Source organism: Macaca thibetana, chromosome 2, assembly GCF_024542745.1.
Source record: "Macaca thibetana thibetana isolate TM-01 chromosome 2, ASM2454274v1, whole genome shotgun sequence".
Lineage (NCBI taxonomy): Eukaryota > Metazoa > Chordata > Mammalia > Primates > Cercopithecidae > Macaca > Macaca thibetana.
The window spans coordinates 103,253,316-103,267,642 of record NC_065579.1 but is presented as its reverse complement, the minus strand read 5'-3'; the positions used below and the strand labels follow the sequence as shown (position 1 = coordinate 103,267,642).

At 44.1% G+C, this 14,327-nt stretch overlaps 1 protein-coding gene across 5 annotated transcripts in view; it reads right to left on the bottom strand.

The window, feature by feature from the left end:
* ARIH2 (ariadne RBR E3 ubiquitin protein ligase 2) overlaps positions 1–14,327 on the bottom strand; it is a 69,498-nt gene that overhangs the window by 13,800 nt on the left and 41,371 nt on the right. For all 5 annotated transcript variants that reach the window (XM_050780868.1, XM_050780869.1, XM_050780870.1 and 2 more), the window contains 5 exons: positions 12,145–12,212; positions 8,194–8,257; positions 5,864–6,014; positions 4,347–4,468; positions 1,972–2,081 (listed from right to left, as the gene is read on the bottom strand). In XM_050780868.1, coding sequence (XP_050636825.1) covers positions 1,972–2,081; positions 4,347–4,468; positions 5,864–6,014; positions 8,194–8,257; positions 12,145–12,212 — 515 coding nt within the window. The remainder of the gene's footprint in view (positions 1–1,971; positions 2,082–4,346; positions 4,469–5,863; positions 6,015–8,193; positions 8,258–12,144; positions 12,213–14,327) is intronic.

Sequence of the window (14,327 nt, the reverse complement as noted above, 5' to 3'; positions counted from 1 at the left end):
TAGGCAACATACGAAGACCCTGCCTCTACAATCTTTTTTTTTTTGAGACGGAGTTTCGCTCTTGTCACCCAGGCTGGAGTGCAATGGCATGATCTCGGCTCACTGCAACCTCTGCTTCCCTGGTTCAAGTGATTTTCCTGCCTCAGCCTCCTGAGTAGCTGAGATTACAGGCTCCTGCCACTACACCTGGCTAATTTTTGTATTTTTAGTAGAGACGGGATTTCATCATGTTGGCCAGGCTAGTCTTGAATTCCTGACCTTAGGTGATCCACTCGCCTCGGCCTCCTCAAGTGCTGGGGTCACAGGCGTGAGCCACTGCACCTGGCCTCTACAACAAATTTTTAAAAATTAGCTGGGCATCTGTAGTTTCAGCTACTTGGAAGGCTAAGGCAGAAGGATCACTTCATACCAGGGGTTTGAGGCTGCAGTGAGCTATGCTATGTATGTTAAATATCTTGTTTAAACATCTTGTTTACCAACCCCCAAGATGTCAAACACAGAGCTATGACTCATAGGGCATGGTGAGGTGCTCTGAGAAGGACTCCTTAGCTCAGACCTAAGGCAGGATTGAGATCCATTTCTGGGAGTCTCATCTGATTTCCCAGCCAGACATGCACACAAGGATGCACAAATGCCAGAACTTGCAAAATCTGTAGGGTCATGATATATCTGATGACACTGAAACTTAAAACAGAAAAAAAAAAAAAAAAAAGACTCCAATATTCGTCGGGCTAGGCTTCCATATTTTCAATTTTTCTTTGGTGGAGGCCAACAGTACTTCGTGGCTAGAAAAGGCCCTCAGGCAAATACCCAGGGAAGTAACTTCATAAAGTGGGACACAAGGATAAAGAACCATTACAAGGAGTCTCTCTGAATCGCTGTGATCCTGGTGGCTGCCTGATTTAAAATGAAAGAACCACTACATTAGTGATTCTTAATCTTCGGTGTCAATAATGTTTTGAAATACAGGCATGTGCACACACACACATCTCATTTTCCAAGCAGTTTCTCTGAAGCCCCACCATGAATATTCCAGGGAGGTATGATTAGGACAGATCTGGGCCTAAATTATGGTTCTACTATTTACTAGGTTTGCCTTGTACCTTGATATCTTCATAGAATATAAGGGTCATAGCCAGGCGCAGTGGCTCAATCCTGTAATCCCAGTACTTTGGGAGGCCAAGGTGGGCAGATCACGAGGTCAGGAGTTTGCGACCAGCCTGGCCAACATAATGAAACCCTGTCTCTACTAAAAATACAAAAATCAGCCAGGCATGATGGCATGTGCCTGTAATCTCAGCTACTCAGGAGGCTGAGGTAGGAGAATTGCTTGACCCTGGGAGGTGGAGGTTGTGGTGAGCAAAGTATGCACCACTGCACTCCACCCTGGGCTACAAAGCAAGACTCCGTCTCAAGAAAACAACAAAAAATGAGAGAATATAAGGGTCATATACAGTTGTGATAATGCAAGGTAAGTGATCAGGATAGTGTCTGTCATCTGGTAAGCCTTCGGTAAACTTTAGTTATTCCCATGGTATCTACTGAATGAAGTGAACCTTCAGTAGATGTAGAATATATTTATGACTTAGTTTTACAAAAATTAGCCAAGAAAGGCCAAGACAGAGAAAGATTAAAATGCTGAAGATTATACCTTTCAAACACAGTAATATGTGATTAACTATAAAGATAGATACATCCCACACAATCTCTGGGCCATGAGACTTAGTAGCATAAGCCACAACACATTCTCCAAGAACCTGTGTCAATTCCTTGCCTCCAGACTGAGCATGTATTGAAGACCTAGTGGAATATGAGATGCTGGGCATAAACCTACCCACTTGGAGCACAGTTGCTCTGTTGGCTCAGAGACCCTGCCTCTTCCAGTGCCGCCCTCACATGGAGCAACAGCAGTGGTGCTTTGGAGGATGGGGCATGAGCCCAGGGCTGCTCAGCACTCACACTCACTCTTACCAGAAGACCTCGTTGCACCGATTGCACTGTACTCGGCGAGCTCTAGGCTCTTGTACCCGAATAACCATGGGGCAGTCTGCACCAGGGCACAGCTGGAGCTGGTAATGACTCTGTGAATACACCAAGAGGAAACAATGAGGACATCTCTTAGTTGCTGTCTAAAAATCAGAATCCCCTGAATATTCAAACACTTTCTGTTCTCCCAGCTGATGACTTATATCAAGGGGTTATATAAATTCAGAAAGGATGTTGTGAAAACCAAACATAAGCCAGATATTAAAGAGGAACTTAGGACGTCTAGCTTAAACCAGGTAGCAACTCACTGGAATGATCTAAGGTTATATAGAATTGCACCAGGCATGGTGGCTCCTGCCTGTAGTCCTAGCTACTAAGGAGGCTGAGGTGGGAAGACTGCTTGAGGCCTGAAATTTGAGGCAGCAGTGAGCTGACTGCACCAATGCATTCCAGCCTGGATGACAGCAAAACTCTGTCTCCAAAAAAATTAAAAAATAAATAAAGCCAGACCTACAGTGGCTCATGCCTTGTAATCCCAGCACTTTGGGAGGCCGAGGCAGGCGGATCACCTGAGGTCAGGACTTTGAGACTAGGCCAACATGGTGAAACCCCGTCTCTACTAAAAAACACAAAAATTAGTTGGGGCCGGGCGCGGTGGCTCAAGCCTGTAATCCCAGCACTTTGGGAGGCCGAGACGGGCGGATCACAAGGTCAGGAGATCGAGACCATCCTGGCTAGCACGGTGAAACCCCGTCTCTACTAAAAAATACAAAAAAAACTAGCCGGGCGAGGTGGCAGGCGCCTGTAGTCCCAGCTACTCGGGAGGCTGAGGCAGGAGAATGGCGTAAACCCGGGAGGCGGAGCTTGCAGTGAGCTAAGATCCGGCCACTGCACTCCAGCCTGGGCGACAGAGCGAGACTCCGTCTCAAAAAAAAAAAAAAAAAAAATTAGTTGGGTATGGTGGTGCAAGCTTGTAATCTCAGCTACTCAGGAGGCTGAGGCTGGAGAAGCACTTGAACCTGGGAGACAGGTTGCAGTGAGCTGAGATCGTGCTGCCACTGTACTCCAGCCTGGGCGACAGAGTGAGACTCCATCTCAAAAAAAAAAAAAAAAAAAAAAAAAAAAAAGTATCTCTGAGGAGCTCAATGACCCTCAAAGGCAGCAAACAGCATAAAGAACAAGGCCTTCTATTTATCCTGTGGCATGTGCATGACAAGAACCAGACCATAAATTAATCTGGAAAGCTTAGGCAAAAAAGACAAATACAAAAGTTATGCTGCATTGGGTGGATGGCTTGAGCTCAGGAGTTCGAGACTAGCCTGGGCAACATGGTGAAACACCCATCTTTACAAAAAATACAAAAATTAGCTGAGTTTGGTGGTGCATGCCAGTAGTCCCATCTGCTCGGGAGGCTTAGGAGGACTGCTTGAGTCTGGGAGGTCAGAGGCTGCAGTGAGCCATGTTTGTGCCTCTGCACTCCAGCCTGGGTGACAGAGTAAAACCCTGTCTCCCCCTCCAAAAAAAAAAGAAAAAGAAAAAAAAATTATATTGCATGGAATCAGCAGGCCTAGCAAATGGCCTAATAGAGGGAAAGGACTACAAAAGTGACCATGCTGGAATCCTGGACAAGTTTTCCATTTACTCAAAAAGTAATACCCCTTCTCTCTGCTCAACCACACAGGGAACCGAATATAACAGCAGCTCCTAAATATGCCTAATTTATATTCATCCACTGAACACACAATAGCTTCTTTAAGCCACTGTGTACAAGGTGGGGATATGTGTCTATGGAAGAGAAAATCAAGACTCAGAATTTAAAAAAAAAAAAAAAAAAAAGAGGCTGGGTACAGTGGCTCACACCTGTAATCCCAGCACTTTGGGAGGCTGAGGCAGGCAGATCATGAGGTCAAGAGATTGAGATCATCTTGGCCAACACGGTGAAACCCCATCTCTACTAAAAATACAAAAATTAGCTGGGAGCGGTGGCGCATGCCTGTAGTCCCAGCTACTCAGGAGGCTGAGGCAGGAGAATCATTTAAACCTGGGAGGTGAAGGTTGCAGTGAGCCAAGATCACGCCACTGCACTCCAGCCAGGCAACATAGCAAGGCACTGTCTCACAAGAGAAAAAAAAGAGTGGTCACAAAGCAAGGAAGTATCCAAGTTTCACACAATGGTGTGTCTGACTCTAGGGCCTGTACTCTTCACTATCACTCTAGTGGTTTTCAAACTTTTTTAAACCTATGGAGCTCTTTCTTCGAACACTATCACTTAATGTCACCCTAGTCTATAAAGTAAGTAATGACCCTTTGATGGAAGGTAGGCCCAGGAAGACAGAAGGCAGAACAAAGGCTGGCCATACCTCCACATAGTCCCTGAAGAGGTAGCGCCTGTATTTCTCTCTCAATTCTTCATTGGGAAGCAATGGAAACACGAAGTCCTCTGGTGTACGGAGTGGACAGTCCTGAGCCATACAAGAGACTCCTGTTGAACAAAAATAACCTGATGAGGCCAGGTGCAATGGCTCATGCCTGTAATCCCAGCACTTTGGGACGCCAAGGCAGGCAGATCACCTGAGGTCGGGAGTTCGAGACCAGTCTGACCAACATGGTGAAACCCCGTCTCCACTAAAAATACAAAATTAGCCAGGCATGGTGGCACATGCCTGTAATCCCAGTTAGTCGGGAGGCTGAGGCAGGAGAATCGCTTGAACCCAGGAGGCGGAGGTTGTGGTGAGCCGAGATCGCGCGATTGCACTCCAGCCTGGGCAACAAGAGCGAAACTCTGTCTCAAAAACAAAAACAAAAACAAAAACAAAACAAAAAAAGCAAACAGGCTGGGCGCAGTGGCTCAAGCCTATAATCCCAGCACTTTGGGAGGCCGAGACAGGAGGATCACGAGGTCAGGAGATCGAGACCATCCTGGCTAACATGGTGAAACCCCGTCTCTACTAAAAAATACAAAAAACTAGCCAGGCGAGGTGGCGGGCACCTGTAGTCCCAGCTACTCGGGAGGCTGAGGCAGGAGAATGGCGTAAACCCGGGAGGCGGAGCTTGCAGTGAGCTGAGATCTGGCCACTGCACTCCAGCCTGGGCGACAGAGCCAGACTCCGTCTCAAACAAACAAACAAACAAACAAACCATCATGGACAACCATACTGCAGAAGACACAATGACACAATTTGCCCACCCAATTCACTCAACAAATCCAAGTTGCATAAAAGAAACCCTTCAAGCAACAGAATTTATTCAAAGAGAAATTAGCATATTTTCACAGCAATGAAACTAAAACATTATCCCAAATGATATCACTAATGGCACCATTAAATAACAAAACCATTTTAAAAATCCTTATTTAGAGTTCTTGACTAACAACTGAGTTTTGTGATGTTTAACATTATTTACAGGTGATTATCACCAATTGTGGGACTCTGCAGATATCAATTAATGTGATACTAATTTGTTTCAGTATCATCAAATCACAGTATAACAAATATTCCTGTAACTAATCATCAAATTTGATTTGTGCTATGTTACCTAAATAGCAGCAAACTCTTGTGGGCATTTCTGAGTTATGGTTGCCACTTGTGGAATCAAGGTAGGCATTTTAAAGGACGGTTCTCCCAAAAGGTGAGAGAAGGTCGCTCTGCACTCACGTCAACATTTACAACAGTGTATTTAGTTTTCTCATTTTGCTTGCTGAGGACTGGGGAAACCTTTGTCACTGTTTGTATTGATGTATTTGAAAATCATTAGTTCTGATGATAAAAATCTCAATCAGGCTCAGAAGAAAATACTCAGTTTACTTGAGTACATGAAAAAGCAGAGTCAAAGATAAACACTTAATGCCAGCTTTTTATAAGTTCTGTGGCAGACTCACCCACGCCCACGCCATCCTTGATGAGAACTGAGCAGTGCTGCTCCCAGCAGCTGCGGCAAAACTGGTGCTGACAGGCCAAAGAGAGTAGGTTTTCCTTTCGCACAAACTGCATACACACTGCACAGTGGTGAGGGGGATGGGATGTGGGAACCTGGAGAGAAATAGAGCCACATGAGCCAAAGAGGAATCAGGTCCAGGAGGCCATAAGGGTACCACATGCAGCCGGGTGCATGGGAAGTGATCCTTACCCTGCAACAAGTATCAGCACTCAACTGCAATGTGTGGACTCTGAGTCCCAAGGGTACTAAGCTAAAAGTATACAACAGGAAGGCTTCCTGAAGGAGGTAGCAGCTGGGCTGGGCTTACAGAATCACCAGGATTCAGAGGCAGAAAGAAGGCTGAAATGAGAACTTACGGTGGTTTATAATGGCAGACTGAAAAACTCAGGGTTTCAGAATTGCCAAGGTCCTTAAGAGGTCACTTAGTCCAACTTCTTTTAGAAGCTATCAGGTTTCTTTTGTAAACTACCCCTGTTAAGCACAGCAGAGTTGCCCCTCACAACTACTAGAAACCCAGTCACAAAGGTTATTAGAGGATAAGTCTATAAATCGTCTAACGGCCAACATTGTAATTTTACTTGTCAAGGACAGTGGTTTCACTATATCGATGTGCCCAAACCACAAAATACTACAGCCTTTACCAAGTTACAACTCATCCTTAATACACCAGATGTCACATGTAATTAATATGGGGAGGTGACAGGGGGATGTGGAGACACCTACTAGGGAAGAAACTCTTCTAGAATGTGTGCAAATAACGGTATAGCATGTACTCCAGAATCCACATTATGCTACACAAACTGGCAGAGAAAGACAATCTGGGGATCTTGGCTAAAACCACGAACCAATGGAAAAGTCCACTTACAAGAACAGTAGCTTCTTTTTAGTTTACTGGAAATATAAAAAAACAAGTTGAGGAAAAGAACTGGATTCTCATGTTTATCCATTTTGCTTCTGGAAACCTTTGTCTTAAGAGGCTGCAGAAATTATGTGGTGATCTGAGCCCCAATTCTGCCTTCCAAGATATCTTTTAGCATGGCCCTCATTCAAAAAATATTTGACAAATGTTCGTTTAGCTCCTAGATACACAGGAAATTGCTATGCATTATTAAAATACAGCTTCTATGGTAGGGGTGGTAAAACAATATGAGTTAATCACTATAACACATGTGTAAAAGTTTATAGATATAATTAGGTGAGTTTCCAGAGGAATGATCCAGGAGAAAGGCTTTGTCAAGGAGGTGGCTTAGATTCTTAGATTCCTTTTTTTTCCTTTTGATAGAGTCTCTGTCACCCAGGCTGGAGTGCAGTGGTGCAATCTTGGCTTGCACCAAGTGGTGCAACCTCCACCTCCCTGCCTTCAATCGTTCAAGTGATTCTCTTGCCTCAGCCTCCCAAGTAGCTAGGATTACAGGTATGAGACGCCATGCCTGGCTAATTTTTGTATTTTTAGTAGAGATGGGTTTTCACCATGTTTGCCAGGCTGGTCTTGAACTTCTGACCTCAAGTGATCTGCCCGCCTCGACCTCCCAAAGTGCTGGGATTATGGGCCTGAGCCACTGTGCCTGGCCAGACCGGGGTCTTTAAAGGTGAATTCCCTCTCTCTAAGCGAAGGTGGAAACAGAGTCTAGACGTTCTAGGAAGGGAAGGCACAAACAGAATAGAAGACATGTGCGGTAATCTCAGAAACACCAAGGCACCCAGAAAGAATGGAGTGCAGGCTGAAAGTGCAGAGAGGAAGGTGGGGCTGGAGAGGGCCAAAGGACAGGGAATGATTTAGTCCCTAACTGTAAGGAAACTTTTCAAACCGTAACAGAAGATTTAAGTCAATACTAGAACAAATACTGTGGGCATGTTGAACTATAAACAAAGCAAAGATAGTTTTTTTTTTTTTTTTTGAGACAGAGTCTTGCTTTGTCGCCCAGGCTGGAGTGCAGTGGCATGATCTTGGCTCACTGCAAGCTCCACCTCCCAGGTTCACGCCATTCTCCTGCCTCAGCCTCCCGAGTAGCTGGGACTATAGGCACCCGCCACCAGGCCTGGCTAATTTTTTTTTTGTATTTTTAGTAGAGACGGGATTTCACCGTGTTAACCAGGATGGTCTTGATCTCCTGACCTCGTGATCCGCCCGCCTTGGCCTCCCAAAGTGCTGGGATTACAGACGTGGGCCACCGCGCCTGCCCAAGCAAAGATAGCTCTTAACGACACTGCAAGCCAAAGCAAGAACCATGTGCAATCATGAGAAGCCTCATTCAAGTAATAGACACTCACATGTTTTGATGGATTAGGCTGAACTCGAGCCTCAACAAGCAGTTGAGCAGAATTGGACTTGAATCTACAAAACAAAAAGCAGAAATGAAGGGAATCAGAAGCTAAAGACATTTTTACCCCTGAACAATAACAGGACAGACAAAGATGTTTAGAGCATCTTTGTCTCTACTTTCTCATAGAACCAAGCCTCCTTTTATCTCAGTACAAAGACTTTTTTCCTCAAGACAGAAAATGCAAAATATAAAGGAATAATAAAAAATATAAAGCCTGATAAATTACGCTACATTTAAGAACCTCAATTCATCAGAAGACACCAAAGTCAAAAGCCAAGCCATAAGCTGGAAGATAATTCAATATATAAACTTCTAGGCCAGGCTCATGCCTGTAATCCCAGCATTTTGGGAGGCTGAGGGGGGCAGATCACTTGAGGTCAGGAGTTTGAGACCAGCCTGGCCAATATGATGAAACCCCGTTTCTATTAAAAATACAAAAATTAGCTGGGCATGGTGACACATGCCTGTAGCCCCAGCTACTTGGGAGGCTGAGGCAAGAGAATTGCTTGAACCTGGGAGGCAGAGGTTGCAATAAGTCGAGATTGTGCCATTGCACTCCAGCCTGCAAGACAGAGCGAGACTATCTCAAAAAGAAAAAAAAAAAATTCTATATATATGGCTGGGCGCAGTGGCTCACGCCTGTAATCTTAGCACTTTGGGAGGCCGAGGTGGATAGATCACTTGAGGTCAGGAGTTTGAGACCAACCTGGCCAACACGGTGAAACCCCATCCGGGTGTGTTGGCTCATGCCTGTAATCCCAGCTACTTGGGAGACTGAAGCAGGAGGATCGCTAGAACCTGGAGGTGGAGGTTGCAGTGCAGTGAGCAGAGACTGCACCAGCCCGAAACAAAACAAAACAAAACAAAACAAACATACACACACACACACACACACGTATAACTGGCAAAGGATTACTATTCAGGAAAAATAAAAACTCATATATATATATATATATATATATATATATATATGTCTGGTGAAGGATCAGTATTCAGAGTAAACAAAAACTCCTAAAAATCCATTTGGTTCTAGGAACTGGACATGGGAGAAGGGGGAAGGATCCATTTAGAAGAACAACATAATTCAATAAAAAATGGGGAGAAGGCCGGGCGCGGTGGCTCAAGCCTGTAATCCCAGCACTTTGGGAGGCCGAGGCGGGTGGATCACGAGGTCAGGAGATCGAGACTATCCTGGCTAACATGGTGAAACCCCGTCTCTACTAAAAATACAAAAAACTAGCCGGGCGTGGTGGTGGGCGCCTGTAGTCTCAGCTACTTGGGAGGCTGAGGCGGGAGAATGGCGTGAACCCGGGAGGCGGAGCTTGCAGTGAGCCGAGATCACGCCACTGCACTCCAGCCTGGGAGACACAGCGAGACTCTGTCTCCAAAAAAAAAAAAAAAAAAAAAAAAAAAAAATGGGGAGAAGACTTAACAGGCATTTCAAAGGAGGAGGCAGCAAAAATGGCCATTATATATGAAAAGATTCTCAACCTCCTTAATAATACAGGACATTGAAACAATTAGATGCCATTTACAGCCACCAAATTGCAAAACTTTAAGTCTTACAGTATCAGGAACACCTATATACTACTGCTGAGCATGTAAAGTGGTAAATCACTCTGGAAAACAACCTGGAATTATTTAGCAAAGGCAAAAATAAATGTATGCTATAGCAAATAATTCCTTTTCTATATTTAACTCCAGAAAAATTATGTGACAGTAGGAGTCACCTACAATAATTTTCCATTTAAACAGAATTATCAAGTGGCAATAAAGTGCCACACAAAGCCCAGGTCAACAAATTTCCAAGATATTAGGAATTGGAGCAGAAAAGAATTATATCTCATCTACGTGATTTCTATCTAGTCAGAATGCTTCCCTCAACTATCCTTATTGAGGGGCCCATTTTATTCCTAATTCCCACACTAGTCTTTTAAGTCTCTTTTGCCATCCAAACCTCCACTCCTGAGTTATGCTGAAAGAGTTTAGGCAGTGAGAGATATCCTATTGCCAGAACCTATGTGGTTCCCGAGTTTTGGGCAGTAGTATAATAATAAGGCAGCAGAAGTTCATCTGCAATTTCATCTAAATGTATTCCAACTCAAGTACACAGGATGAGAGCAGTTAGTGAATCAGGAACACATTTGCTCTTTCCTGATTGTGCTGAGCTGTTCCAGCTGGTATGTCCTTCCCAGTTGTGTTCAGCCTGGAGAAGGAAAAGCATGACCTTCCTCTGTAAATTCTACTAAAAATACAAGAATTAGCCAGCCGTGGTGGCAAGTGCTGGTAATCCCAGCTACTTTGTAGGTTGTGGCGGGAGAGTTGCTTGAACCCTGGAGGTGGAGGTTGCAGTAAGGCAATGTCGTGCCACTGCACTCCAGCCTGGGTGACAGAGTGAGACTTTGTCTCAAAAAAATAAAAATAAAAAAAATCATACCATATGAGAAAGGAAGATTTACTGCAGTGTGAAAGAGTAGGAATGGTAACAAGTACTTCTCACCAGAGGGAATTTTGCTCCCCACGAGTTATTTGACAATGTTTGGAGACATTCTGATTGCCAAGGACTTAGAGGTGTGGCAGAATAGAGCCCAGGGATGCTGCCAGACATCCTACAATTCACAGATCAGGCCCCCACAACAAAGAGTTATGTAGCCTAAAATGTCAATAATGCTGAGGATGAGAAACACTGTGCGAGACAAGGGCACATGCCTCCAAGGGTGAGCATAAAAGATTCCTACAGAGGATGCAGAGGAGGAGGTGTCCCTTTTCCTGACAACTTATAAGACATCTTGAGACTCTAAGGTCTGTATCTTAAGATCTCTAGTTCTGGAGGAGGTGGAAAGAAATACTCAAATATGCTGCTGGTAGAGGTGGTGGGTGGTAAAGCAGCCTGTATTTTTCTTTTTTTTTGAGACGGAGTCTCACTCTGCCACCAGTCTGGAGTGCAGTGGCACAATCTTGGCTCACTGCAACCTTCGCCTCCAGGGTTTAAGCGATTCTTTTGCCTCAGCCTTCTGAGTAGCTGGGACTACAGGAGTGCACCACCACGCCAGGTTAATTTTCATATTTTTAGTAGAGACAGGGTTTCACCATGGTGGCCTGGCTGATTTCAACTCCTGACCTCAGGTGATCCGCCTGCCTCAGCCTCCCAAAGTGCTGAGATTACAGGCGTAAGCCACCACGTATGGCCAGCAGCCTACATTTTTAAAGGAAATATGACTTGTACTATGATACAATCCTCAAGTTGACATATCCAAAAGAAGTAAAAGATGTTGGCATGTGCTACCTAGAAACGCACTGATTAAAAATTAACAATGGAAGCCGGGCGCGGTGGCTCACGCCTGTAATCCCAGCGCTTTGGGAGGCCGAGGCGGGCGGATCACAAGGTCAGGAGATCGAGACCACGGTGAAACCCCGTCTCTACTAAAAATACAAAAAATTAGCCGGGCGCGGTTGTGGGCACCTGTAGTCCCAGCTACTCGGGAGGCTGAGGCAGGAGAATGGCGTGAACCCGGGAGGCGGAGCTTGCAGTGAGCCGAGATCGCGCCACTGCACTCCAGCCTGGGCGACAGAGCGAGACTCCGTCTCAAAAAAAAAAAAAAAAAAAATTAACAATGGAAAAGAAAATCTGAATTAACTTCACTGTGCAACAACAGAGGTTTGGAAAAAGCATGGAATATCTACGATAGAATACTGTGCTAGTATAAAACTGGGGTAGGAGAATATACTGAAGACATAGGGAAAGTTCACAACATATTAAGAGAAGAGGATGGAAAACAGAATCCAATGTTTTAAAAATATACCATGCATATTGGAATATAGTCCAAAATGTAAACAATAATCACCATGGAGAGCAGAGCTATGGGCAATGTTATCTCTCCTCCCCCAAATACCTTACCTGTCCAATATCTCTGAAACTTGCCAGTGGAAATTAACTAATATAAGTTTAGCAACTGAATGAGATACCTAGAAAGAAGAAAGAAAAAAAATCGAATTATAATTGCATTTTCTTTTAAGGTGTTTCACATTTTGAGAACTGCATACATTCATGTCTATGCCAAGCCCAGACTGGATTACCAAATTCCTCCTCTTGGTTCTCTGCTTTGTCTTTTAAGTTCAGACTCTTACAATCTTAGTGATTTCAAGAATCTCTTGATTTTCGATCTTTGTTTTCATTAATAAACCTTTCAAGAAAATTAATTTCATTTGAAACTTAAAGACACTCATTTTACAATAACAACCTAGCATCTATTAATAACATAAACAACAGAGCTGGGGTTTCCTTCATGTCATATATGTTCCCTCAAGCTGCTGTAGGAGGTTGTACACCAGAAGCACATCTCTATTAAGGCCTGTTACTTGTAGAAAATCCCCAGGTCTGGGTTTGCATAAACCCTACAGAAACACCAGAAAACAACCAACAAAACATAAAAACCCAAAACTCAGTTTAAAATCACTGAATTCCCAGCAGCCAATGAGTCCTAGTTGCAAGGACAGTTTCAAAATTTGTGGGCAGCCTTTCTGGCCTCTATATGTTCTTAGGAGACATTTAAAGCACATGGTTATAGCTACTAAAGAACCTTAGAAGGTGGTTGAGCTAGCAATTCTATTTCTGTAAAGTCTCCCTGAGGAAATGACAGAGGATATGTTTACCACAGGATTATTTACAATAGTAAAAAATTAGAAATAACCTAAATATCCAACAAAAATGAGTTAAATAATATATGACAGATCTATGCAATGGACTACTACGTGGTTATTTTAAAAGATTTAGTTTATTGACATAGAAAGTTTTTTTTTTTTTGAGACAGTCTTTGTCACCCAGGCCGGAGTGCACTGGCTGACCTCGGCTCACTGCAACCTCTGTCTCCCAGGCTCAAGTGATTCTCCTGCCTCAGCCTCCCGCGTAGCTGGGATTACAGGCATGCGCTACCACGCCCAGCTAATTTTTGTATTTTTAGTAGAGACAGGGTTTCACCATGTTGGCCAGGCTGGTCTTGAACTCCTGACCTCAGGTTATCCGCCTACCTTGGTCTCCCAAAGTGCTGGGATTACAGGTGTGACCCACTGCACCCGGCCACTATTTTTTTTTTTTTAAATAATGAGCTGCACTATGTTGTCTAGACTGGAATACAAGGCTATTCACAGGCATGATCAGAGCACACTACAGCTTTGAACTCCTGGGCTCAAGTGATCCTTCCACCTCAACCTCTCGGGCACTACAGGTGCATATCACTTCACCCACCTTAGAAGCTCATATTTTAATGTTAGGTTAAAGAAGCATATAAGCATCTACATGTTATAGTCGTAATTTAGACGTAAGCTAGTTACAAAACACCCTAAGTGTCAAGACTTGGGTGAGACCACAGAAGACTGGGATGTGTTTGGAAGCCTTAGATCATCAGGCTTCCCAGAGAAAGCAATACACACCATGAGGGTACTACTAAAGCAAGGAGAAAGTAGGAGCATATTTACAGTTAGGGTGACAAGAAAACACACAGAACATTGTCTGCTCACTGGACTGAGTCCTTAAACAAGAGCTACCATGGATCCGTAAGGTAGTATGTGTCTGGTCCACAGATAAGAACTGCAGCAGAGGAAAGACACACAGTGACCACCACATGATCCCTCCTTCTAGCACTCAAGTCACTCCTGAAAGGAGACAAGTGAGCACCTACTAAACAAGGGCACATCCCAGTATATAATGAGTGTCAAAGGCTATGCAATCAGTGAGTGCTTCCTGTCCTATAGTCCAGGTACATCTGGAGAAAAATCAAGGACTCAAGACAGCTTACTTCGCTCAGGATGGGGGTCCCTATTTTCCTTCCAAGGTAAGTGGCATCTGACCCATGCATGCTGCCACAGTATTTTCTTGCAGAAGCCCATGTAGACTTTAGGCCTAGGTTTCCCAAATTATGGCTGGTATTTCTTCTGTGTCCTCAACAAAGCTATTCGTCCCCAACAGACCACTATCACAAAATGAGAAGAGAGACAAGACATCTTGTTTAAACTTTAACAACTGCTGAAATACAGCCTTTGGATACAAATAGCTTTTTAATTTATTTTTTATTTTATTATTAT